This window comes from Halichoeres trimaculatus, unplaced genomic scaffold, assembly GCF_033239565.1.
Source record: "Halichoeres trimaculatus isolate MK-OKI-2021-1 unplaced genomic scaffold, fHalTri1.1 fHalTri1_scaffold_1, whole genome shotgun sequence".
In the NCBI taxonomy this organism is placed as follows: domain Eukaryota; kingdom Metazoa; phylum Chordata; class Actinopteri; order Labriformes; family Labridae; genus Halichoeres; species Halichoeres trimaculatus.
The window spans coordinates 16,803,273-16,827,835 of record NW_027437179.1 but is presented as its reverse complement, the minus strand read 5'-3'; the positions used below and the strand labels follow the sequence as shown (position 1 = coordinate 16,827,835).

Below are 24,563 nucleotides of genomic sequence, written 5' to 3'. Positions count from 1 at the left end.
CAGCACCAGGGGCCAGTGCGTAAAAGTAGTGGAAGGAAGAATTCATCAGAGCCATCCTTTATTTACCTTTCAACTCCTTCGAGCAGCACTTCGCGATAAAATGCTGTCTAGCACCCTGGAGACGTTAATGATCATCCTGTGTTGGGGTTACTGCGTTGTAGCCGCACAGGTCTCCTTCTCCAACTTCTCCGTGGACAACGAGGTGCGCTCCAGCTTCATCCAGCGGCGGCTGCGGAGTCAGGAGCGCAGAGAGATGCAGCGGGAGATCCTCTCCATTCTGGGGCTACCGCACCGTCCGCGACCGCATGTCTACCCCAAAAACAACGCTGCGCCGATGTTCATGTTGGACCTGTATAATACCATCTCCACAGACGCACACCTGACAGCGTATTCTTACCACAAGCCAGCATTTCCTGCCCAGGTATCACCCATGGTGACCTCTCAGGACAGCCGCTTCCTGGATGACGCGGACATGGTGATGAGCTTTACCAACATTGGTAAGATTATAGACACAAATCATCCCAGAAAAGTATGTTAAGAAAACAAAAGTAAAGTATGACACAAATGCCACATATATCTGCTGATATAGATATATTTATGGCTGGTAACTGTGTTTATTATTTATTGTAAAACTTCTTATTAAAGGAGATCATACACAGGTACATTTAAGAAAAAAATCCTATGATACAGCTTTTTGCGAACAACACTTATTTTCATATTATGTCACTGAAGTCAGAGAGTTCCTACAAATGTGTTCATCGGGAAGCTTCACTCTTCTGATTAAATCAACCTCATCACCTGGTTGTCAAGTCTTACAAGCTCTTTAAGTCTACAACAAATTGCAAAATGTGTGAAAGTGTGTGAATCTGAGACACTGAGGTTTTTCTGGGTCAGTCTCCTTCGAGCTGTAACTGGTATGACAACATGCCTGTATCCGATTTCTTCACAGTCGTTTAAAGCTGTGGGGGAGAGGGCTTTGTTTTGCACGACTAGGAATTAGGAGGCATTTCTAATACCCACTGGGACTGGGGAGCTGGTTGACATCCATCAAGATGCTAACTGCATCGTAACACGTCTTATTTTCTCAGTCACCTCTGCAAAGGTATGTGTACTGTGTAGTGCATTCCTGCATTCAGGCAGCTGTTTGTGTGTTTGTTTGAGTCACAGGGGTCACAGGTGAGAGTCAGGGATCACTTAGACATGATTAAATTTATAGAAAGGGAAGTCCTGCCTTTGGTTCCTTGGAGATCCCACATGCATCCTTCTCATTTTACTGAAACAACCTGGTGAATGTGGTTCTAACTCAGGTGTGGTTACTGCCCAAAAAAATCACCCCACACCCTTTTACCCTTCTGTCCAAAGGTTGTGGGTCAAAATAAAGACTTTCTGATAACCCTCTCTCTATATAAGCACCAATAAGACTGAGCCACATCCCGAATATTTTCCAACCAGCCCATAAACAGATAGTTAATGCAAAACGTTATAGGTTTTTAATGAAAAATAAACTTTAAAACAAAACATTTGTGCCTTTAACCTCAAGCTTTAACAGGCGCCTTCAGCTAATGATCTCTGGAAGCTCTGCTCTGAAAACCCTTAGCAGACTTTTGCGGTTCCACATCACAAGCGTTTGATTATAAAGCGGAAGAAAGAAAATAAAGGACAAAAAGAGAGTGTATTATTTTTTCCTTAAGCCCACCAGCCTCCTGTGCTGATGATTGGCAGAGTTTTAAGCCGGGGCCACTCTATCCTGGTGGTCCCTGGATGATCGCTTCAAGACCAAACTGGATTATGGTATTTCCCTTCCAGGGACCACAGCTTCCAGTGTGAGGGAGCGTTGCTTTGCTGCACATGCTCCCGTTGCATCCAGCTGTGTGCTGCAGGTGGACAGGGGTCTGAATAACACTGTTACTTGTAATATCCCAGCAGCCTCATACATCCAGTAGCTTTCAGGGAGATTGATGAAAGGAAAATAAAGGGAGAAATACAAACCGTATATAACATCAGTTTAAAGAACTTGTATTTATGTTAAGTCTTTAAAAAATCACATGACTGATACTTTTACACAGCTGCTTAAAAGTATTATTTAAAAACCAGCTGGAAGTATTCATCATGTTTTAATGCAGCATTGCACATAGCTGCAAAAACTCTACTGCAGAGCACTTCTGTTGTGTTCAGGTTACGAAGAAATTGGGGTGCAGTTCATTCAAAAGCACAGGTCTAATACTCCATCTTTTTACCAACCCTTATTCCTCTGCTGTTTTCACTGCGGCTTGAATCCTGGCATAGAGACACATGCACAAGTGGGTTGATTAATGACCACGACACACATGCAGAACCTGGAAAAGGACTTAATGAACAGAAATATCTCAGAAAGAGCAAAGCATGAAACAGGGATGATAGTGCCATTGAGGAACAGAGGGTGTTTTGTGTTGTTGAGATCTAGCAGGATGAAATGCAGTCGTCGTGATAAGCTGATCTGAAGGCCGCAACAAAAGATCACGTCTAAAAATTCCTATCCAGAGAGAGCTGAAAACCCCAGTATGCTTCTCATCATGATACAATGATCTTCTTTCAGGCCAAAGTCTAATTGTTGCTCAATGAGATTCCTTCAACCAATATTATCTTTAATTTATTCTATCTACCGAGTATGATTGAAGTTAAAGGGGCTGTGAGGAGGTTCAAAGTGATCTTGAAAAGGTCTCTCTTCTAGATATATGTCTGACTGTAATCCACACTTTGGAATGATATTGTCAGCGCCATTATTGCTGGTTACAGGTTATTTTAAATTGCTACTTCTTAGCTTCCAGGTTGGGTCGACCAGGACTGGATTGATTTACAGCACGTCTAGGTCTCTATGACAACACCACGCCGACAAATTTTTAATCGGTCTTTGTCAGTGACGTCATCTACAAGCCCCTCCTGCTATTTTGGTGGGTAAACGGATGTAAACAATAGAGGTAAACGGAGAGGCAGTGAGGAGCTCTACGATTTTATACAATGTTGAAACTGAAAAAAACGAAAGCCAAACGAGCGGAAACCATATTGAGATAAACTGATGAAAGATGCCAGGGAAAGATACTTTGAAAAATTGTCAACAATTAACAATATCGATCCCTACACTGCAGCGTTTGCGGATGTGACGTCACCTGACAATGACCGATAGTAAGAAGAGATAAAACTCAGAGATCTGTGTTTTATTTCTTCCAAAAACAAGAACTGTGATTAATTTTGTAGTGATGGTGGACACAGGAGCCTAACTGTCAGACATGATAAGGACAGGAGAGCAGAAGAAAGCTAAACGGGAGAGTGATACACTTGAGTGGTATCACTCCATAACACAGGGGCTAAATTGTTTGTGATAATGTTAATTCCAACCCACAGTCAGCAGTTATTCTGCAGTGGTCTGATCAAACTTGAGAGTCTATCAATAAAATAAAGAGTGAGGTTACGTTAGCTCTGATTGGTAGACGACTGGCAGGACACAGCTAACTGGGATTTACTGATGTTACACGTCACCGACATGTCTTAGAGCACCGGGCCACCAGCTGCCCTAAATATAAATGGCTACTGAACTAATTATAAACTGACAGCGTTCACTTGTTGTCACGTTAGCCTACAGATACTTTGGAGCACCGAGCTGCTGATGTTGCTAACATATAGCCGGCTGCTATGCCTGCTTGATGTCACATTTTAAACTTTAGCACCACGTAGCTGTACTGATAAATACCTTACCTTGGCACGTTGTATCCAGTAAAAAGTTGTCTTGAACACAGAAAATTTGTTTCCATCTGATCTCCATTGAAATCCAAAACAAGCCCACGTCTCGCTATGAGTAATTTACAACAGTGTGCAGAGACTCCGGGCCATAAGGTGGCGAGGGAGTGCAGTTAAAACAGGTTCTCCACATAGCATCTTTAATATTATTCAGTAAGCAGGACACAGAAGGCTTTTCTTGTTGCGTATTTAAAATTCGAAGCATGATTTTATATTTTAATCACTCTACAAATAACTTAGCTTTCAATTTAAAATAAAGAAAAAAAAATTGTTGATGGACTAATAATCCAGAGAGAGTTTCCCAAAATTTTGAACCATAGCTTGCTGACATGTAGAGTGACTTTGATTATGTTTCTTAATTTTTTTTTTTTTGCAAATATGTCTCTAACCCCATATGCTGGTGTAAAAAGAAGCCCTGGTTACCTCCTGTAAATGTGCTTTAGGCTAATGATAGCTCTGTGGTTGTGTGGCCCTGCAGCATGAGGAGTAATCTGAAGTGTTGAAGTGCCTCCCAGAGGGAAGTTTGCATATCTGAGGTCTGATCTCTGAAGCTAATGGTCCCTAACGTAAACACACCAAGTCCTTACAAGCAATTATTGCTTTCATAAAAACACCCCATGTTCCCTTCCAGCATTTAATTGCAGTAAAAGGAATGACTCGCACGGCCCAGAATGCACTACTCTTAACGACCAGCAGCTCGTGTGTGTTTCTGATTCATACAAATGTTTTCAGAAGACTGAGTCAGTGTGTGTGTGAGTGTGTGTTCTGACGTTGGTTGCCCAATCATGCTAACAATGGTAGACCATCAGCAGGAGTGCAGTATGATGTCATTGTGATATCATGGGGTATAACAGTGGGCAGGATGTGTTTAAGGTGGCTAATCGCTTCCTCCGAGCTCTGCACACCTTCAGCAGAGACCTCCAGTGCTCTCTCCAAGGACAAACACATTGACTGACGCTGTAAAAACACAACACTCGAAAGCTTCAGGAAGTCTCTGGGTCTTTGTGGCCACCGCTCCTGTGGAAACTCTGAGTGCCGGAGGAGTTCAGCTGGCTCAGGGCGTGTCAGAAACCCTGCTGGGCCATGAGGATACTGCTGCTTTCCTTCATCCCCTGCATCAGAGTAAAACCAGTGGACAGTGCAACATGGCAAAATGATCAGGGAGATGTGGGTGGTACAGGCTCTGCTAGTTTTTGTGTGTTTCTCTTTATTTTATGTGAGTGTGTTTATAAAAGCACACTGGCTGCTGTGGTTTTCCGGGCAGTGCCTTAATGGGCCTTTTCTTGTGGTCAGCACATGTGTGTAATTTAAACATGGAGCCAAACTCAGCCAGCGTGTGTTTTTTCTTCCCCCTCATTGGCTCTTATGGCAGACTTGACTTAAGTGATGTTTAGATCAGACACTCTTGGATTTTCCTATTTCTGACCCGAACCTCTGAGATGTGGGCAGAGTGACATGCATCAGAGGATTGTTTGATTCAGTGACGGATTTGACGGATATGAAACACTGACTGATTTTCCATCTGACTGTACTCACGTTGGTTTGCCTTTTCCACAGCTGTGTAAACTTTCCCTTTGTGTGTTTGAACTATTATTTTACTGCGGCTGACAATAAACTAAACAGAGGACTCATTGATCAAGCACTAAATCATCAAGTTAAACTTTGATGATTTACAGCTCTTTTTTGATCTGCTTGTGTCCCCCTCTGATAGTCGAACAGGACCAGGATCTTCTGCTCAACCACAACAACAGAGAGTTCCGGTTTGACCTTTCCCGTATCCCAGAGGGAGAGGCTGTCACAGCAGCAGAGTTCAGGATTTATAAAGGTTTCATCCAGGAACGCAACGAGAATGAGACTTTCAGAGTCAGTCTGTATCAGGTCCTGCAGGAACCTCCACACAGGTAAGCAAATGTTAACGGTTCCTCATCTGCTTCTCTGAAAAAAAAACAGTATTTTTACTTTGTGACTGCTTCCCACCTTAAATGATTTATATGGTTGTATATCACAGATTTATCTTGACTCTTGCCTTACTTTATTACCACCACCATTTACTTTTCATCTAAAACTAGGGTTGCGAAATTCTGGGCATTTTTAGAATTTGAAACTTTTTAATAAGTTAAAAATAATAAAGTTAAAAATAATGAATTTATAGAAATAATAATGCGAATTTCGGGGAATTTATCTAAGCTGCATTTACCTGGTCCTATACATGTATAAATATTTAAATTTTGATTTTTTATAAGAAGACATGCGTGCAAACATGTCTAACGCAATATTCTTAAATGATATTGTAAATTAATTTTCAGGAATTTTTCCTGATTCTAACTGTCTTGAATATAGGCATTAATATTTGTCACATGCAAACATACACTGCCTGGCCATAAAACGAAGAAGTGGCTGTGGCATTATTTCAACAAGATTCTGCAATGTCACAAGATTTATTTCCATCCAGTTTTGCATTAATTTTTCACCAGGATCTGTCATTGAAGATGGTTAAGTCTGACCGCTTTGCAAAGTCTTCTCCAGCACATCCCAAAGATTCTCAATGGGGTTAAGGTCTGGACTCTGTGGTGGCCAATCCATGTGTGAAAATGATGTCTCATGCTCCCTGAACCACTTTTTCACAATTTGAGCCCGATGACTCCTGGTATTGTCATCTTTGAATGTGGCTGTGCTATCAGGGAAAAAAAAGGCCATTGATGGACTAACCTGGTCATTCAGTATATTAAGGTAATCAGCTGACCTCATTCTTTGAGCACAGACTGTTGCTGAACCTAGACCTGACCAACAGCAGCAACCCCAGATCAGAGTACTGCCCCCACAGGCTTGGACAGCAGGCACTAGGCATGATGGGTGATCACTTCATCTACCTCTCTTCTTACCCTGATGCGCTCATCACACTGTAACAGGGTCAGTCTGGACTCATCAGACCACATGACCTTCTTCTATTGCTCCGGGGTCCAATCTTTTTGCTCCCTAGCAAACTGAAGCCTTTTTTTCTGGTTAGCCTCACTGATCGCTGACTGACAGCGGTCAGACTCTACCATCATTAATGCAAGATCCTGGTGAAAAATTAATACAACACTGGATGGAAATAAATCTTGTGACTTTGCAGAAGCTTATCAAAACAATGCCATAATGAATATGTGCCATAATCAAAGCTAAAGGTGGTCCAAAATGTTGTAGTGTGTGACCCTTTTTAAGTGCCGCCTTTTTTTTTTTTTTTTTTGCCAGCCAATGTACATGCAAACATGCCACCTGTCCCCTCAGTACCCCAAAAGAGTCCTGTTCAAAAATGTCAAAATATTTGGTTTAGCTTCTCTCTAGGCCATGCTTTCTACTCATCAAGCCAGCAAAGACCAGGATCTCATCATCTTCAGTAGCTGCTGTCTCATTATGACGGCTCATCACCTTCAATGGTTTCTTCCACAAAGCAACAAAAACCATGAATGGTGAAAAATAAAAGAATTTTTAGCCATCAAATTTTTTGACAAATTTATTTCTGTGTGGCAACACAAACCTGAAAATTTCCAATATTGCAGACCTAAAAATCCATTGTAAATTTCCAGGAAACTTAACCTAAGTTCAACAAAAAATTTCCACTGCTTTTCAACCCTACCTTTACCACACATTTCCACCTTAAGGGAATCCTGTGATCAGTGATCTTATGAAAGATGGGTAGCCAGTACAAGCAACAGATTACAAAGTGTTTTACAGGATGGTTGAACTGTCCTGCCAGTGGGGGTCAGGGTTCTCTACAGTGGATAGTATAAATATGCAGGAGGACACAGACAGAGGCAAACAAATAAAAATAGATAAAAAGAAAGAATGAACAAACCCATACATACATTAATAAAACTGGGATTGTCTTTGGTCTTGACATGATTTGGAAATGGTTCCAAGGAAGAATGAGATGAGATAGCAAGAATCAATCAATCTATCAATTGAAAATCCTTAAGTCTTCTGAATGGTTACCACTTGTTTTATTGCCTGGAACTTTTGTCTTCTTGTGACACAGCAAAGTGTTTCTCTTCATTTCCCCACGGGTTATTTTTGCTGCTGTAACTGTCAGCACGAAGCTGTTTACACAGACATTACTGCCAATTACAGAAGCACAGCGTTTCTCTCAGGATCATGTTTACTCTCACACAGTCAGAGCAGGACAATCCCAGGAGACCTGCATTCACAGCCCACCGCTCTCACCACATATAACCCTCTAACCCCCAACATGTCAGCTGACTGCAGAGGGCTATTCCTGTGTTTCTGTCTGTCTGTGTTTGTGTTTTGTCTGTCAGTCTGCCAGCACCTACACCTCACTGATTTCTTGTTTCACACCTTCATACAGCAGATGCTCTAGAGAGGAATGATAAGACACCACACATCCTCTCGTTTCTCAGAAGTTTTCCTGGCTTCTTAATAAAATCTCAGATAGGAAGACTGGTGTGTAGACAGCAGATTTAAGTGCTTTATTGGAGACAGTGGGTCTGACGATAGTGTTAAGGGCAACACTATTGTCATTCACAGACATACAAAGGCTGCTTCACACAGACGAGCAGACAGCAGGCAGACATCTGCCTGAGGGTCTTTAACTCTCTGTGAAAAGAGCTGTGGACTAAGAAGTGTTCCCTGAGGACAGCACATTTCAGTACAGAGGATTTGATGGAGTTTGCACAGTTGCAGTAAGCACTACCATGTCGACAATAATGGCTTGATTGGAAAATCAAATCCATCTACAGTTTTTGCTATGATGAACTGTGAGAGGCTTTATGAATATCAGACTGCACTGTATCAGTTTACCAAACAGTTAGAAGTCACCTAAATGGCATTTTTGTTATTTTTTCAGCACTTAATCCACTGAAACATGTCATTTTTGTCTGTGGAATAAATTTGATCTGAAAGTAATCAATGCACTAATGGCGAGTGTAGTTTTGTCTCAATGTTAAAGCCCCTGTGTGGAGTTGTAAACAGGCAGCATTTGCAACTGATGTCTCTATAAAAGTATTAAAAATTGAAAAACCCATCCATATTAAAAACAATCATTTCTATATTGAAATCTCTTGTTAATGTAACCACAAGTTGGGGTAGATGTCAGTCAGTGACAGTGATAGTAAAGTTTGTGTTAAAGGGAAATTTTTGTTATAAAATACAAACAAATGAAACAAAGTAGAAGTAGACCTCCGCCAAGCATATTGTGATCGTGACGCAACACTTTGGTCCTACTTTAATGTTATACTCTCTTTCAGCAGACTGTCTGATACAATGTGGTGTTAGTTGTAGGTTTGTATGATAATTTGTTTCCTGACAGTGTTGAAAATGATGATGACCCAGTTCACATTTAACATTCTGGATCTTAGTATCCAGAATACTGCCTGGATCTGGATCGTACTTTTACATTTGTCAGAAATTATCGTGACATTGTCTTGTATTGTTTTGCAAAGCATTCCGACCATTTATCATGGAGTTCTATACACATATGGTGAAAACGGCCCTATTTCACAATGATAAAGAATCCTTTGAAAAAGTCCTGGATCCAGACGATGATCCAGATCGCCTCCAAAATCTAATTAGTTCTTCCTTATCCCATTTTGAACATTTCCTGAAATTTTCATCAAGATCCATTTGTTACTTTTTGAGCTATGTTATTCACAGACAAAAACACAAACTCTCCAGAAAACATAACCTCTTTGGTGGAGGTAACAAACCAAAAAAAAAAAAAAAAACCCAAAAAACCCAACAATAACAGGATTTGCATATATAAAAACATATATCATAGACATATAACATAAAAAAGAGATGTCATATTGTCCAGAGTGGGCGCTAGATTGATTGAAACCAAAGGTTCCTTACTGAAGCTTTAATGGAAATTCTCAAAATCCACATTTTCAGTCCAATGAAAACAAAACTGGAAACCTCTGTAAATGAACATAATGAAAATTTTCTGATTATATTTGGTTCCTGCGCACCATCAACACTTCAGCATTATTAGTTACAGTGCTTATTTTTTTTACACACATTCTTGGCTTTTAACAAAGTTGGGCAGTGGATGGTGTCACACTTGGCTTGTTAACAACATACCACTGTTTCCATAAAACTTCTGTGCTGTGTTTTATTTATTATTTTCACTCTACATTTGCCAAGAATGGGGGAATTTTCATCACAACATTTGTTGCTCATTCATTGTTCACAGCTTGAATATTAACCCATGCAGACACCAGCCTAAAACATGGGATCTTATTTTCATGATTTTTGTTTCTTTTCTTTGGCATCTGCCATCCTCTCAGCTCTGGGGCTTTTAAAGCACCACAGATTACGTTTTCATTTTGTAGAATTAAAAAAGTTATCTTGGCATCCAACCATTTTCACAAGCAGACAAGACACTTTGGCTCAGTATGTTTGGACCTTTCAATCAGATTATGTCAATTTCAAGGATTGAAGTCAAGGACTTTAAAGCATGAAGTGTGCAACAAACTACACCACACATTTCAGGACATCAGCATTTCTTAAAAGTTCAGTTTTCGTCATATATCTAATGATACTTAAGCTCTTTGATGGTGCATCCAAGAAATACACGAGCATGAGCTAAACAAGAGTACTCCTAATGAAAAGCAATTATCCAACTGTGTTTGCCAGCAGCACTAAAATGTTTTCTTCTCAGTGAGGTGGAGCTTCTGCTGCTGGACCAGCAAGAGGTGTGGGCTGCTGAGGAGGGCTGGCTCATCTTTGACCTGACTGCCACCAGTAACCTCTGGCTGTCAGACCCTGAACAGAACTTGGGTCTGCAGCTAGTGTTGGAGAACAGCCATGGTGAGTAACCTGCATGTATTTCAAACAGACAGCTGTAAGGAAACAGTTTTTGTGTGGAGGAATGTTCTTTCAGTCCTGGGGCAAAGATGGACCACACTAGAGCTGAAACGATTCCTCGAATGATTCGAAGTACTCAATTACAAAAAATACTCGAGTAATTTTCTCCGCCTCAAAGAATCATTTAATTTTTAAAAAGATCAAAGAGTGGTATTTCAAATTGAGCTGAGGCCATATTAAGAGAGTTTTCAGACCCCTCAAGCTACTTCTTATACAAAATAGCAACTAGCAACTAATCTAGCTTCTTTTCTGGAGTTTGGAGACTAATGGGTCATTCTACAAAACAGGTGCCATTTGGGTACGCAACATTTGATGAGATGTACAAGGCACAAAAAATGTGTCAAAGTGTGTTAAAAATTTTTGGAGATACCAAAGCAAGTGCTCTTATTGACATGCTGTATTAGAAAATTCTATTACTTAAAGAGAAAAATTTTCATTTGAAAAATAACTGCTCTTTAACTAAACAAAAATGTATTTTATCCAATTACTCGATTAATCGGTGGGATTTTCAGTAGAATACTCTAATACTAAATATTTGATAGCTGCAGCCCTAGACCACACGACACTACAGAGATCTCAAAACTTCATCTATTTTGTTGTTAGGGGAAGAAAGATTATTAAGCAGTGACTTAGGGGTGATTCTTCAATTAGGGAAGTTTTTCTGTCCCCACAAGGTAGACATCCAAGAAGAAATGTGTTCTTAACAAAAAAATAAAAAATAAAAGATTGTAAGAACTTGGGTTGCAGAATTTATGAAAAAAAAGTAACTATGTCTCAATGATGATTTTTAATACTTTTTCTGAGTGTTAAAAATGTAAATGTGTGATTTTCACTGTTTTTGGCTTGTCACCTGTGTGAGGGTAATGCCATGTTACAGTTATGACAAATTTCACTTATTGCAGAAATGTTGATAAAGTTTTAGAGTTGCTAAGCTAACAGGTTAGCTGGCAAACAATTTACACAAAATATATGTAAATAAAGTGATTTATTTTTACTGATTTGTTGAATATTGAAATAGTAACTTGTTTGGTAATGACACCTAATAAACATACTCTAACATCAGGGTGTAAAAAAGATCACATATGTGGACATCAAAAAATCAGGCTTCTTTCTCATGTCTTAGAATTTTCAGTGTGTTGACAGTAATTTTTGTAAAAACTTAATTAGTCTGTAAAATGTGAAGTGTGTGATGGTAATAACGGAAGTATAAGGAACACCAATATTAAACCATAGTTTAATTGCAAATTGAACAAATAGAACAAATATAAACTACATGAATTTAAAAAATGTCTCTTTAAGTTATTATGAGGAAATGTCAAGAAAAGATTTAAATGAATTGAGCACTTTTATTACTTTATTATAGAGGGGGTGTTAAAATACAGGGATGGGGGACAAGCCCAAAACAGTGAAATTCTTGCACATTTGAATTTTGAACACACAGAAAAAGCATTAAAATATTATCATTGAGACACAGTTACTTTTTCAAAGCTTCCTAACCTAACCTAACCTAACCTAACCTAACCTAACCTAACCTAACCTAACCTAACCTAACCTAACCTAACCTAACCTAACTCTTACAAATGCAAGAATTAAGGGAGAAAAACTCCCTTAATTAAAGAATCACCTTTAGACATAAGTTTGGCTGAAGCCTTCATCCTGTTGCTCTTTCCCTCCCCCTGTAGGCCAAAAGAGGAACCCTCGACTGGCAGGTCTGGTGACGAGCAGTGGACCTCTGGACAGGCAGCCCTTCATGGTCGCTTTCCTCAGAGCAGATGAAGTACGACTTCGCAGCGTCCGCTCCGCTCATGGCCACAAGGGGCGCCACTCACACCGTTCCAAACCCCAGAGGACAGTACAAGATGCACTGAAGGCGGTGGAGGCTGCAACAGGTACGTGAGCCCTTTAGAGCCCTTCATGATATCATCACATTTACACTTGTGTGTTTTCATATTTGCATTTTTTTCAGTTTCAGAAAGCCTTGGCATGTCTAAAGAGGGATGTAAAAAGCACGAGCTGTATGTCAGTTTTCGAGACTTGGGATGGCAGGTATACTTCAGGGAATTCATGTTGTCTCTTATTAATATGTGTTAATTGTTAAAGAAGGTGAACTTGGCTGACACTCTCCTTTTGTTTTCTCTGATCAGGACTGGATCATTGCACCAGAGGGTTATGCAGCATACTACTGTGAAGGAGAATGTGCCTTCCCCCTCAACTCCTACATGAATGCTACAAATCATGCAATTGTGCAAACTCTGGTAAATCCTAAACTGATGACAGACCCTTTCCCATCAGCTGATTTTGTCATTTTATGGTGACTGATCTGTGCTTTTTGTCTCCAGGTGCATTTCATCAACCCAGAGACTGTACCAAAGCCCTGCTGCGCCCCCACCCAGCTCCATGGCATCTCAGTGCTTTACTTTGACGACAGCTCCAACGTCATCCTCAAGAAGTACTGTAACATGGTGGTCCGAGCCTGTGGATGTCACTGATTAGCTCTCTAAATCTGGATGGATTCTTAATGAAAGGAGAAGTGAAGGAACAAAAGACAAGGGATGATTGACTGGCTGGTCCTCAGGAGCATCAAGCTTTAATCTGGTGTACTATGCAGAGCTTCCCACGCAGTATTAACTACTACCATGAAGCAAATGGAGCTATTTGTCACAGAGAGAGGTTGAACAAAGGGTTTCTTTGTTTTCCTCCAGCTTTAACTTGCAGAACTCTGCAAGGACTTCATGCAGTGTTGAGACTGAATTCAGAATGATTCAGTCCTAGAAACGGAAAGAAAAACATGCTCAAATAGGAGACGTACACAAACCTGTACTCCAGTTCTTTTCAGACCACCAGATATCATTATATCAACACCTGCATTAAATGTGCATTTGGAAACTCATTTCAGAGCTCATAAAATTTGAAAGCCCCATCTGCCTGTTGAACGCTGCACCTTGTATTTTGGAACAGCTGAATGAACTTCTCCTCTGACGAGGACTGGAAACATGCTCTGTACCAAACTTTGCTGTTGCGGAGCTTCTTTTGCAGCAAGTGTACGACATCTGGCAGCTCATGGCTGTGATGATGAACAGGGGCTCAGTGATGATTGACAGCAGAGACTGTTAATAACAATGTGTATGACTGCATGGCTGCCTGTTGGACCGGGCTCCTCCTGATTGAGACATATTTCACCAGGCCTGTGAAAGTAATACAGTCTGCAGGATCTCAGAGAGTCATACCGTGAGGCAAACAACAGGCTGTGCACCATCAGCATAGACTGCAGCTGTGCTCGATGCCAGGGCATATCAGGTGGGCAGTGGGCAAAAGTAACTGCTTCTTTTATTTTGTCCGATTACACAGTCAAATAAAGCAAGGACAGTAAGCTTGTGTGATTTTTTAAAATCTTGTTTAGCCTAAATAAAAGTCTTAACTATGACTCATAATTTGTAAAGTAAGTCATAAATTGATGTGACCCAAGCATTTGGATTTATGTGAAAAATGCAAAGAAAACTTTACACAAGTCATATTTATTCATCCAAGAAACCTATTTTACAAAATGTAGACTAAATCTGCATGTCCAGCACCGTGCCTGCTGTCAGTGTGGCGTCACATTCCTGCTGTTTTGTTGCTTTTTTTTTTCATATGGCACTGTGTACATCTTGAGGACAGTACTTTTTTTTGCTGACATTCAACCCTGTACACATTAACAGATTGTGCTTTCAAAGTAGTCTGAGTGGAACAAACATTCACTGTGAAAAGTGGGACAGGCATTGAAAACGAAGCACCAGAAAACCACGCAAATAACGAAATTCATGAGACACTCACAGAGCTCCTATAATACAGCACAGCCCACAATGTTTATACAAAGAGATGAGTAGATCTTTCACCATGAATAGAAAATAGAGGTAGAAGTGTGATTAAATATTACTAAGTCAATTGAGTCTCATCAGGAAACTTGATTATTATTAAACTGAGGCTTACATTATCCAAGTTTTTAGCATCACATAAATAAAGTCATTGAAATGATATTCAACATGTAAGACCATCAAGAAATCTTACATAATGAAAGAATGAAGCTGGATAAACTTTGATCAGCAGTTAAGGACCTGAGGGGATTTCTCTGCTGTCAGAGGAACGTGGGCTCATTTCTTGTCTAGCTCTAAACGATCGCTGAATTAACAAGATCTTTTAACAATGTATTTTTACAGAAGTGTCTCCCTCTGGCAACAAATATGTAGACTTTGGTCTTTCACTTTTAAATGCAGTAGATGTAGTAAAATACTGTGCATAAAAAGTTTGAATTGACTCTTGTCACAGATTCAGATGAGCTCCAAAGCAAAGCTATGTTCTAACTTAATTCAACAATTATATTGTGGGGGTTCCTGAGATTTAATCATATCACTCCTCAAATTTTGCTCCTAGATTAAAATGATAGCCAAGCTCATACAAAAAGTATTATAGAGGTAGAGAGACAGAAGTTGTGGGCTGGATAAAGCAGAGCTTTGGAGAGATAGACTTCTTTTCTGTCAGTAATACAGACTTTTCTCACTCCAGACAGTTAGTCCTTGAACCTCTCAGCTCAGGGGCTGAATAGTGTCTCCTCCTTACAGCCTCTGTTTCCTTCTTTCTACCCCCTGCCTCTGCGGAAACATGCACCTGCTGTGCCTTCGGGGACTCACACCTTCCTTCTGAAGTCTTGGGGGAGGATTTTGGCTCCAGGTTGGCTGATGGTAGAGGCCTGTGGGCTGAGACAGGGGTAAGGGCGAGGCAGACATCCCCCACACTGAGCTGGCGGCACTGCAGGCCACAGAGACGGGCCGTCTTCTGGGGGCTGCAGGAGGACCAGCCCTGCCCACGCACAAAGAAGGGGTACTCCACATAGACATCCACCAGTTCCTACAGGAAGGTGTTACATATGAACAAGATGATTAGATTCAGGAATGCAGCTCACATGTCTCTTCACTAGGGGGTGGTGGTTTTCTATGTATGCAGCTTATTTCAAATAACAAGTGAGAAAAACTTAAAGAGTTTAAGGCTTCTTTAAAACAGCTCAATCAAAACTGTCAGGAAGGTGATTTGCCCATTTTAAACGTGGGGCAAAAAAAGAACAGAAATTTTATAAGGGGTGACACAGAACAACCAAGGGAAATTGGAAACAGGTTACATAATTGTTTGATAATAAAAAAAACACATCCAAGAGAGGCTGCTCTCTGAAGTATAAATAAGGAGGGGTTCACCACTGTGTGAATTACTGAGCTGGCAAATAGTGCCACAATTTAAGCAGGAGGCTGACATAAGCAGAGCATGGCTGAGCTGAATGGGACAGCATTTCTTTCACAATACAAAAAACATTTAGGAAAACATTGGTGTACAAGAGAGCACATCAAACCTGCTCTTTCCACAGAAGACAAGATCAATGCTGCTGAGTAGATATGATCCTATTTGGAAAAGATCTGGCTTACGACAGCAAGACAACACCCAACCACATAATGCACATTCAGCCTGTATGATAAAGGAGTCTTTACTTCTGTCTTTAATTTTTTTGTCATGCGATGACAATAAAAAGTACAGCACAGGCGAAGGTTTCATCATTTGATGTTCTGCTTTTATGTTACTCTCTGTTACCTGTGGTTGTCACTGTTATTTAACCGCCAAATTCTGTCCCAATTTTCAGGAAAAGGATCACATTTTCATCCTCTCTTGGGTGCCATAAAATGTTATCAACATATGCTTTGAACTTTCCCTCAGTTGTATCAGTGAGTTATTAAAGGTAGGGTCAGCAGGAGTTTCCTTAAAAAAATCAAAATGTCAAGTTTTACAGGAACTGTCCTGCTACCGTGTTTTCGCCTCGCACATCCTGTTGGATGATGTTTAAGTTGAATTAGGACGAGAGTGGGCGTGGTTACATAAGCCAACCCCCGCGCGCCCAATGCGCACGTGACTTTGCATGTTGACAAGCGGGTGGAAGAAACCACCCCTATCGGCCACGATAGTGGACGTAGCAATGAGCAAGAAAAACACGACCAAAGTGAAACAAAACGTCAAACGACTCTCTCTGAAACGAGGGTGTAGTTTGGCTGGACTTGAACTCACTTTCGGGCACTTGGAGAGCAGCACGGGACGAAGCGATGTGAGTTGGCTTTCTGCTGAGCAGGTATGTGTCAGATAACCCAGTGAGCCTGTGCTAATATGCCAAGACAGCTGCGTGGCTCTCGAGTCACTACCACGTAGTAACGCAATGCTGCAGGTGGTCGCTGGCTCAGTGAATGTGTTCACGTAGTCACGATCAGAGGTAGTAAGGAGGCGGTCACACTGGCAAACCGTGCCGTGCTTAAACACGTTTCAGCCCTTTCGAATGGCCCGTGGGACCACCGCGAACGTGCCTTCCTTGAGCACGGTTCTCTTCCCTCCTTTGGCGACTTCTGAGAGGTGTGTTTCGGCACGCTTTACGTCATGCACGAGCACAAACACGCGGACTGTGCGAATGATTCACGAGGTATGATCACTGCGAGCGCATCTCTCCAGGCATTTTAAACAGCAGCGGGGTATTTGAGGGCTGTGTCTGGCCATAACGACTTACCATCAGTCCAAAAGTCCCTAAGGTTGTAGCTCTCTGTGTATCAATGTGCTGACTCTGACAAGACCCTTCTTCATGTAAACAGAGTTGCCTAATGCAAGCCATTCACGTGTGTGATACCCACAGTCGGGTTGATATTGGAGTAGTGTGACCGCTGGCCGTACTGTCCAGCGGGGGAACGGCTCTGCTGGGGGCCATCGTGCTTAGGCACGGCACGGTTCAGATGGCCAGTGTGACGACGCCCTAAGGACGCGGTCACACTGGCCAACCCTGCCGTGCCTGCCATGCTTCAGCCCTAAAGCACGTTTGGAATGGCCAGTGTGACCGCAACTGTCATGCTCAAGCACGATTCCCTTCTGTGTTTTGGCACGCTTCGGAGAGGTGGGCTTCGGCACGGTTTACTTCATTCACGAGCACAAGCACGCGGACAGCGCATGTGATCCTTGTCATATGATCAACGCGAGCACATCCCTTGATGATCAATTTAAACAAAGCGGGGTGTTAGAGGGCTGTGTCGGGTGAAAACAACTCACCAAAAGTCTCTAAAGTTGTAGTGCTCTCTGTGTCTCATTGTGCTGACTCTGATGAGAGTTTCATGTAAACAGATGCTTCACGATGACGCAGGCGGGCCATGCGCGTGTCTGATACCCGGTAAAGTCTGGTTCATATTGGGGTAGTGTGACTGCTGGCCTTACTCTCCAGCTGGGGAACAGCGCTGTGGGGGGGGGGCAATCTTGCTTAAGCACGGCACGATTTGGATGGCCAGTGTGACCGCACCCTAAGTGTGCGCTGCCTCTGGCACCAAGTTAAGTAAGAACAGCTCAGTTTGAATGTTATACTATTAAGTGAAAATTTCTTCCGACCATACCTTCAAGGGTTTTTTTTTGTGACAATTACACACACACACACACACACACACACACACACACACACACAAACATATATATATATATATATATATATATATATATATATATACACACACATACACATGCAGGCTTTTTCTATCTCGTTGTATATGTTAACAGTATGTGATTTAAATATCACCTTTTGTTGTTACCCCTAATTTTTCAGCATTAAGGCCTGATTAAAGGGTATCTGACATGGTTTGTTGAGATTTTAATTTGGAGAATTGAAAGCTGCTGTGATTTCCAGGTCAAAGCTGCTCCCTTATGACTGTAATAAATATTTTACTGTCTCAGAGTAGTAATGCCATCCACATGTGAGAAGTAGACCCCACACAGACTTCTTACTCTACCTGTGAATGCTGGTTATGAAGCAGAATAAGCAGGCGGGAGATGGAAGAGGAAGATGAAGGGGAGATACTCTGCACCGTACAGGAGCTCAAACACAGGTCAGGGCAGGCCAGTGATCCCAACAGGAAGTCCTCTGTCTGCAGGTGCTCCACCCGCCTCAGCCGCCCGTCTCTGAGCTCAATCAGGGAGCCGGCCACAAAGTGAGGCAGCAGCCAGGGAAACTGGTTAGCAGAGGAAGAGGAGGATGATGAGGGGGCGGAAGGGGAGACCAGGTTGGAGGATCTTGATAAATCCTCTTTCATGGACATGTATGTGTTCTTTGGATTATTGTCTGATGAAACTCCTAGGAGGGAATGTCCAGGGTGTTTGGCAGCCTTTGCTGACCTGAGTAACACATCATGATGAAGGGTAAAGTTTTCAGGTAGAGGTAAATGTGTGCTTGATGAAGGAGAATTCACTTTTTCTACCCCAGGGAAATATGCAGTTTTTCTGTCTCTTCTCCTTAGGTATGGTCCTTTATTTCTCCCATTGCTCTGCCTGTCTATGTTCACACTCTTGTCCCTGATTGTCCTGAGATGCTCCCAATTGTGTCTCCTACTTCCGCTCTGGAAACCCTCAGGGAGCAGGTTGAACTGAGAGATGTGCTGTGGATACCCTGGGTGTAGAGCCAGTGTGGGGGACAGGTGGCTGTGGTGCTGATACTGGTGAGGTAAGTCCCATCTAGGCTGCAGGAGGTTGTAGTCTCTCCAATCTGCCCAAGCATGGTGCTCCCTGAACGCAGAGAGGACGTGGGGTTTAGACCTGGGCGATGTGAGAGTCTGCATCCAGGGCTGGTACAGAGCAGGGACCCTCCTCGGTACGGGCTGGAAAGGACTGGTGTGTTTGGTCTTGAGCTCACTGTGGCTCCTGTAAGGGAAGGGCGCTTTAAATGTTGTTTCATCACATGGTTGCTGATGCTGCTGGGGTGGTGGGCTTGGCTTTTGGTCCCTCTTCTTGAGCGGGAGGCTGTCCCTGTCCGGGACCAGACCTGGGTTCTCTGTGAAGCTCATTGGCTCATGCTGCCTGTCACTCACATTGAAGAGAAGGTGTCGTGTTCAGGTGACACAGGCAGAAACAGGGGCAGAAGCAGCAAGGTCAAAGGTCGTCACAATCTGTAAAGTATGAAGAAATAGTTCATTTTATATTAACTCCATTCACTTTAGTTCAGTTCAAAAACCTTTATTAGCATGACAAACATATATTTACATTGCAAAAGCAAGTGTGACAGAAAAAATGAACACAGTTAACGCAGATGTGCAACAAGCTTACAGTGCAAAAATTACAGAATTAACACTAAAGTATTCACAATGAGATAAAGTGTACAGAATGTTTCCTATACATGTATGGGACCATCAAAACCCTGGGCCTGGTCTGTCCCCTGCTCTGGGCTCATGGTGGTGTCAGTCTGTTACAAGCCACAGCAGTGAACGACTCTGGCTGCTGTGTTTGCAGTTTGCTGAACTTCCCCAAGCAAGTATGGGAGTTTGTGGACATCAGGCATGTCCTCAAAGTCAGTGTGTGGGTGTGTGATCGGTAGGAAGTAGGTGTCTCTGAGGTCCTGATACAGGGGCCAGGCAATCAGTAAGTGCAGCCTGTTCCCTACCTGACCCTGTGTACAGGTGGGCAGGTCTGCCTGTACTGGCATCTGTCGAAAGCAAGGGTGAGCTCGCTGAAGGGCTGTTAACACGACGACTGTTTGAGGGTGAAAATGCAAAAGTATTGTTGCGTTTTTTTAAGCCCACCTAAAACACAAACTTCCAGAGTCTCCAGAGTGGAAATTTTCTGAAACGCTGCCGACACTGTTGCCGTGTAAACAGTAAGCCAGCGTTTTCAGTGGAAACACTACGCTTCCTACAAGTGCATACAACAGGACTACAGTACTGTTGTAACTAGAGGTCGACCGATATGGGTTTTTTGGGGGCCGATGCCGATGCTTTCCAAATTTGGGCAGCCGATGCCGATATGCATAGCCGATTTTTTCCAATTTGATATTCAGGCCGATTGTTAAATAGATATATATTTATCACATTTTTGTGAAACACAGCAATTTCTGAGCAACTAAAAGAAATCTATTACAAGTCGTGTCCAGTCCTCTGAACATTTATTCAGCTTTCAAAACAATGAAATATTTTGTCTGAGTTAACACACAATGTAACAAGCAGTAGTAAACATTCACACTCTTCTTAAAATGTCAAAAAAGAAATTTAAACGTATTAATATAATTTGAACAAAAGTATGTAATGTATCCAAGTGGTTCCACAAGTTTGAGGTGCTCATCTTTTTTGTGCCTGATCAAAAATAGCGTCATTTTATACAACGGATCAAAAATCGCTAGGTTTCGGATGAAATGTTGTTGTGTTGGGGCCTAAGTCTGTACCTGGTCAAAGATCTTCTGAGCTGTGGATAGGTCACAGTGCACAGGTTGTCTGCCACAGTGTACTTCCTGTTCAGGGCCAAGTAAAGCTCCAGTTTGCTCTGGTGTTTCATTGATTATGTCCTGTGGTTCAAGTAGTTTTCCTTTTGTTTCCTATAGTTTGGTTTGAGTGGGCATCTGTCTTCAGCCTGTCTGTGGATGAGAGCATTGTAACAGAGACTGCTGGGCTCACTTTCCTGAAGGTGCTCATAGAATTTAATCGCTGTTTTCTGGATTTTAATTATCCAAGGATACCGTCCTAATTCTGCTCTGCATTTATGTTTGGTGTTTTTTGCTGAACACGAAGGATGGATTTGCAGAGTTGTGCATACAGAATCTCAGTTTTGTATAGTCATGGTTAGCGAGTGGACCTCAGATTTCACTATAAACCAGTTTAGTATTTTAAGCCTGGTTGGAATTGGGATGTCTAATTTAATGTTTGTTTTTGGCGTAGAAAGCTTTTCTGGTCTTGTCCCTCGGGTCGTTCACAGCTTTGTTTAGGTTTCCTGTGAAGTTGATGTTAAAGGCCAAGGAGGTGTAGTTTTTGGTGTACTCTAGGATGTCTCATTAAGGAGGAATTTGTGTTTGGGGTGCTGGGATCTTTTTGGAATGTCATTATTTTTGTTTTGGATTGGTTCACTATATCTCCAACAAGCTTAAACCAATAAAAAAATCATTTTTTTCTCTGTCTGTCACTTCCTTCACAGGTTTCTCAGAAAGTGGCAGAACTTTCTCCCTCTCTCTGATTGTGCCACCTGCTGAGATCATTGCCTGTAAACATCCCCTTGACACATCAATAACAACTTCTCCACTTGCTATGAGCAGTCGCTTTCTGACTTCAAATAGCTTTTTTTTGATGGGCAGCTAACAACTCTTTTGTTAAAAAGTTACTATGGTAACAAAGTACTGCTCTGTGAGGTTGTGAGAGTAGTAAGCACAATGCAAAGTAAATGGTTGGGGGTGGCTGTAAAGTTAGATGTAGTGTTTTTCATCACAAGGATGAGATCCTCCTTTGATTGTTTTTTTTATGAGGAAATTTTCTCTGTAAAGATGTGAGAAGTGTGTTTTCAGTGACAGGATCAAACACAAAGCCTGCACCTTTCTCATTCTTGTGATCACAACAACTCAAACTGTGAAGAACAATCATCCACCTTAAATGCATGCACAGGAGTGAGTCAGTGCAGGGCTAAATATAAGCACCTTGAGGCCAGACACTCACACACACTCACACACACACACTCACACACTCACACTACTGCTTCATTTTAGCCAAAGACGGCAAACACACCACTTGCACCGAGTGATGCAGAGGTAAACTTTTACAGCCTGTCAATGCAAAGCTCATGTCAATGCCTTTTATTATGACATCATCACTTCTGAGCATCACCACTGAATGAACCTCTGTACCTGCCCCTCAGGCACAGCTCTGATGCTGTGTGTGTGTGTGTGTGTGTGTGTGTGTGTGTGTGTGTGTGTGTGTGGGATCAGACAGCACCCTCACACTGACATTTCTGTGCAGCATTTTACCATGAGACATAAATAGATAAGTGTTTGTCTGCTAAACGCCTGCAGTGTAAATGCAAATTCAGCCAAATGGCCCAGATATATTTGATCGCTACTTACACATATGTACAATTAGATCATCAGTCCCACACTGTCAAGTCACTCAGGCTCCACGACCTTATGAGGTGATGAGTTCACTGCAGGAAATGACATGAATACACACACACACACACACACACACACACACACACACACACACACACACACAGAGCAGTGTTGAGTGTGTTGGGTGCTTTCATGGTTGTGATCATCTCCACAGAGGACAGGGTTATTTGCATATCAGCAGCGACAATATTGCTCTTAGTCAGTTTGATGTTTCTATCTGTGAAGTCAAAGCGCAATACAAGCAAATTGAGCCCGCGGTGCAGAATCTTAGAGACTGCAAAGACTTTCTCAGACATGCACTTACAGTCAGACTGATGCACATTTCAAAACCTGGAACATGCTTCATGAGTCAGGATATTTTCAGACAAGCTTTTTGTTAGATACTTACATGTGTCTCCATCCGTCCATCCATCTGTTTCTCTGTGAGTCCATCTTCACAAAGCGTGTCCCTTCATGATCACAGACACTCCACACACACACACAAACACACCTGTCTGGCTCCCAGTCTGCAGGTGCAAAAGGCACAACAGAGCAGAGTGAAGAGAAGCATCCAGACAAGCTCAACAGACTGTCTATCAGACACGCTCTCCTCCTTTTCTTTTCTCCTCTTCCTCTCTCTCGCTCTTTTCCCTCCTACTCGCTTTTTACATTTAACACTCCCACTCTACTTAGTCAGTCAGTCCTGTTAACCTTTCTCAGACACATTTGATGCCTCTCCCTCATCCTCCCTTACTTTCTTTCTCTCCCTCACATCTGAACTTGTTCACCCTGTGTTTGCTGCTGAGTAGCACTCTCAGCCTCTCCTCCATTTGTAATCACACTCTTCCTCTCTCCCTCTCCGTCTCCCTCTCTCCATATTTCACTCCTCTCTGCCGCTCGCTCCGTAGCTCTCTGTTGTTGGATGTATAATTAGAAATGAGACTGCTGTGCAACTCCTCAGCTGATGGTAGGCGTATGACTGCCTGATGGCTCTGGCACTCTGCCTGGTGTAGTGAGGGTGGGAAACCATTGCTTTACACCAGCCTGGACACACCAGCCGTAAAAAAAAAAGAGGGATTGCAACACAGATATCTATCACATATGCAATCTACACACATAGCATATCTCACTTCCTGCTTTTCTCACCTCAGTGGGCGGACGTGGAAGAGGAGTGTTTCATCCTGGACAAGTGAGACGCCAAACATGAACACTTCAAGCACTCAAGCCAATCTGCAAGAAACCGCGGCCTCTTTCATGATGGTGCAGTCCCCTCACAGCATGCAGCCTGCAGCCCGCTCTCTATACATATCTCCTCACTTTCTACTGGCTTTTTTTTTTTTCCTGCCTCCCTCTTTCATCTCACTCTAAATGCACAAGAAAGGAGGACTTGGCTTTTGCTTCATGGCTGCCTCAGCAAGCACAGCAGCCCAGGTCTCAGCTATTGATTCTGCAGGGCCTCAGCAGGTGAACCCCCAGTCATGAAACAGCCCACGCAGAATTTAGTTTGAGGTGAAGAGGATTTCTCACTTTGAGTCACACCACATTTCCTCTGCCCACTCTCGCTCCATCTCTCTGTTTTTTTTTTTCTTTCTGTCCTCTGATGTACAGACACACACACATACACACACATTTACACACAAACACACTGGCTGCAGAAGCTAACAGCACAATAAGATGCTGTTTCTTTGTCTCAAGCAGCACATTAAGGCTAAACCACAACAACCACTGACATTTACAAAGAGTTCTTTATTGATAGATATCACCACTCACTCCCACCACTTCCCAAGTTTCACCTTTCAGACTGGCACCTACACTGCAGCGCAGTTTCAGTAGTAAAAGTTTCTGAACTCATGAGCTCATCTTGGATTTTGTCTTTGGATCACTTTATGGAATTAAATAAAATATGAGGCAGTTATTAAGCCATAACTAAAAATATAACTGATGAGTCTACGAAGTGATTGAAGTCGCTCCACAAGTTTTCTCACTTTCAGCTGATTCTCATGAGCTG

At 42.2% G+C, this 24,563-nt stretch overlaps 3 protein-coding genes across 4 annotated transcripts in view; 2 read left to right on the top strand and 1 right to left on the bottom strand.

Annotated features, from left to right (window-relative positions):
• LOC141797656 (bone morphogenetic protein 7-like) lies at positions 1-14,126 on the top strand. The gene is made up of 7 exons (XM_074679254.1): positions 1-497; positions 5,486-5,675; positions 10,430-10,578; positions 12,318-12,524; positions 12,602-12,681; positions 12,780-12,890; positions 12,975-14,126. Exons 1-7 carry the CDS (start codon positions 101-103, stop codon positions 13,122-13,124), a joined length of 1,284 nt encoding a protein of 427 aa, XP_074535355.1. The 5' UTR covers positions 1-100; the 3' UTR covers positions 13,125-14,126.
• Positions 13,993-23,423, bottom strand: LOC141797645 (uncharacterized). 2 transcript variants are annotated; one of them, XM_074679240.1, is made up of 4 exons: positions 22,965-23,423; positions 22,532-22,608; positions 18,459-19,607; positions 13,993-15,519 (listed from the first exon to the last, which is right to left on the bottom strand). In XM_074679240.1, exons 3-4 carry the CDS (start codon positions 19,503-19,505, stop codon positions 15,169-15,171), a joined length of 1,398 nt encoding a protein of 465 aa, XP_074535341.1. In that variant the 5' UTR covers positions 19,506-19,607; positions 22,532-22,608; positions 22,965-23,423; the 3' UTR covers positions 13,993-15,168. The 2 variants fall into 2 exon arrangements, with proteins under 2 accessions (XP_074535341.1, XP_074535333.1); XM_074679232.1 differs by lacking the exon at positions 22,532-22,608.
• LOC141797672 (dysbindin) overlaps positions 16,717-24,563 on the top strand; it is a 28,166-nt gene continuing 20,319 nt past the window's right edge. The window contains exon 1 of the mRNA XM_074679287.1: positions 16,717-16,777. The gene's annotated coding sequence lies outside the window, so the exon portion shown is untranslated. The remainder of the gene's footprint in view (positions 16,778-24,563) is intronic.

Coding starts and splice junctions, on each gene's coding strand:
- LOC141797656 (XM_074679254.1), top strand. CDS start 101: ATGCTGTCTAGCACCCTGGAGACGTTAATGATCATCCTGTGTTGGGGT. Junction 5,676..10,429: donor CTGCAGGAACCTCCACACAG/GTAAGCAAATGT, acceptor TTTTCTTCTCAG/TGAGGTGGAGCTTCTGCTGC. Junction 10,579..12,317: donor AGTGTTGGAGAACAGCCATG/GTGAGTAACCTG, acceptor CTCCCCCTGTAG/GCCAAAAGAGGAACCCTCGA.
- LOC141797645 (XM_074679240.1), bottom strand. CDS start 19,505: ATGAGCTTCACAGAGAACCCAGGTCTGGTCCCGGACAGGGACAGCCTC. Junction 15,520..18,458: donor TTCATAACCAGCATTCACAG/GTAGAGTAAGAA, acceptor ACCTTCCTGTAG/GAACTGGTGGATGTCTATGT.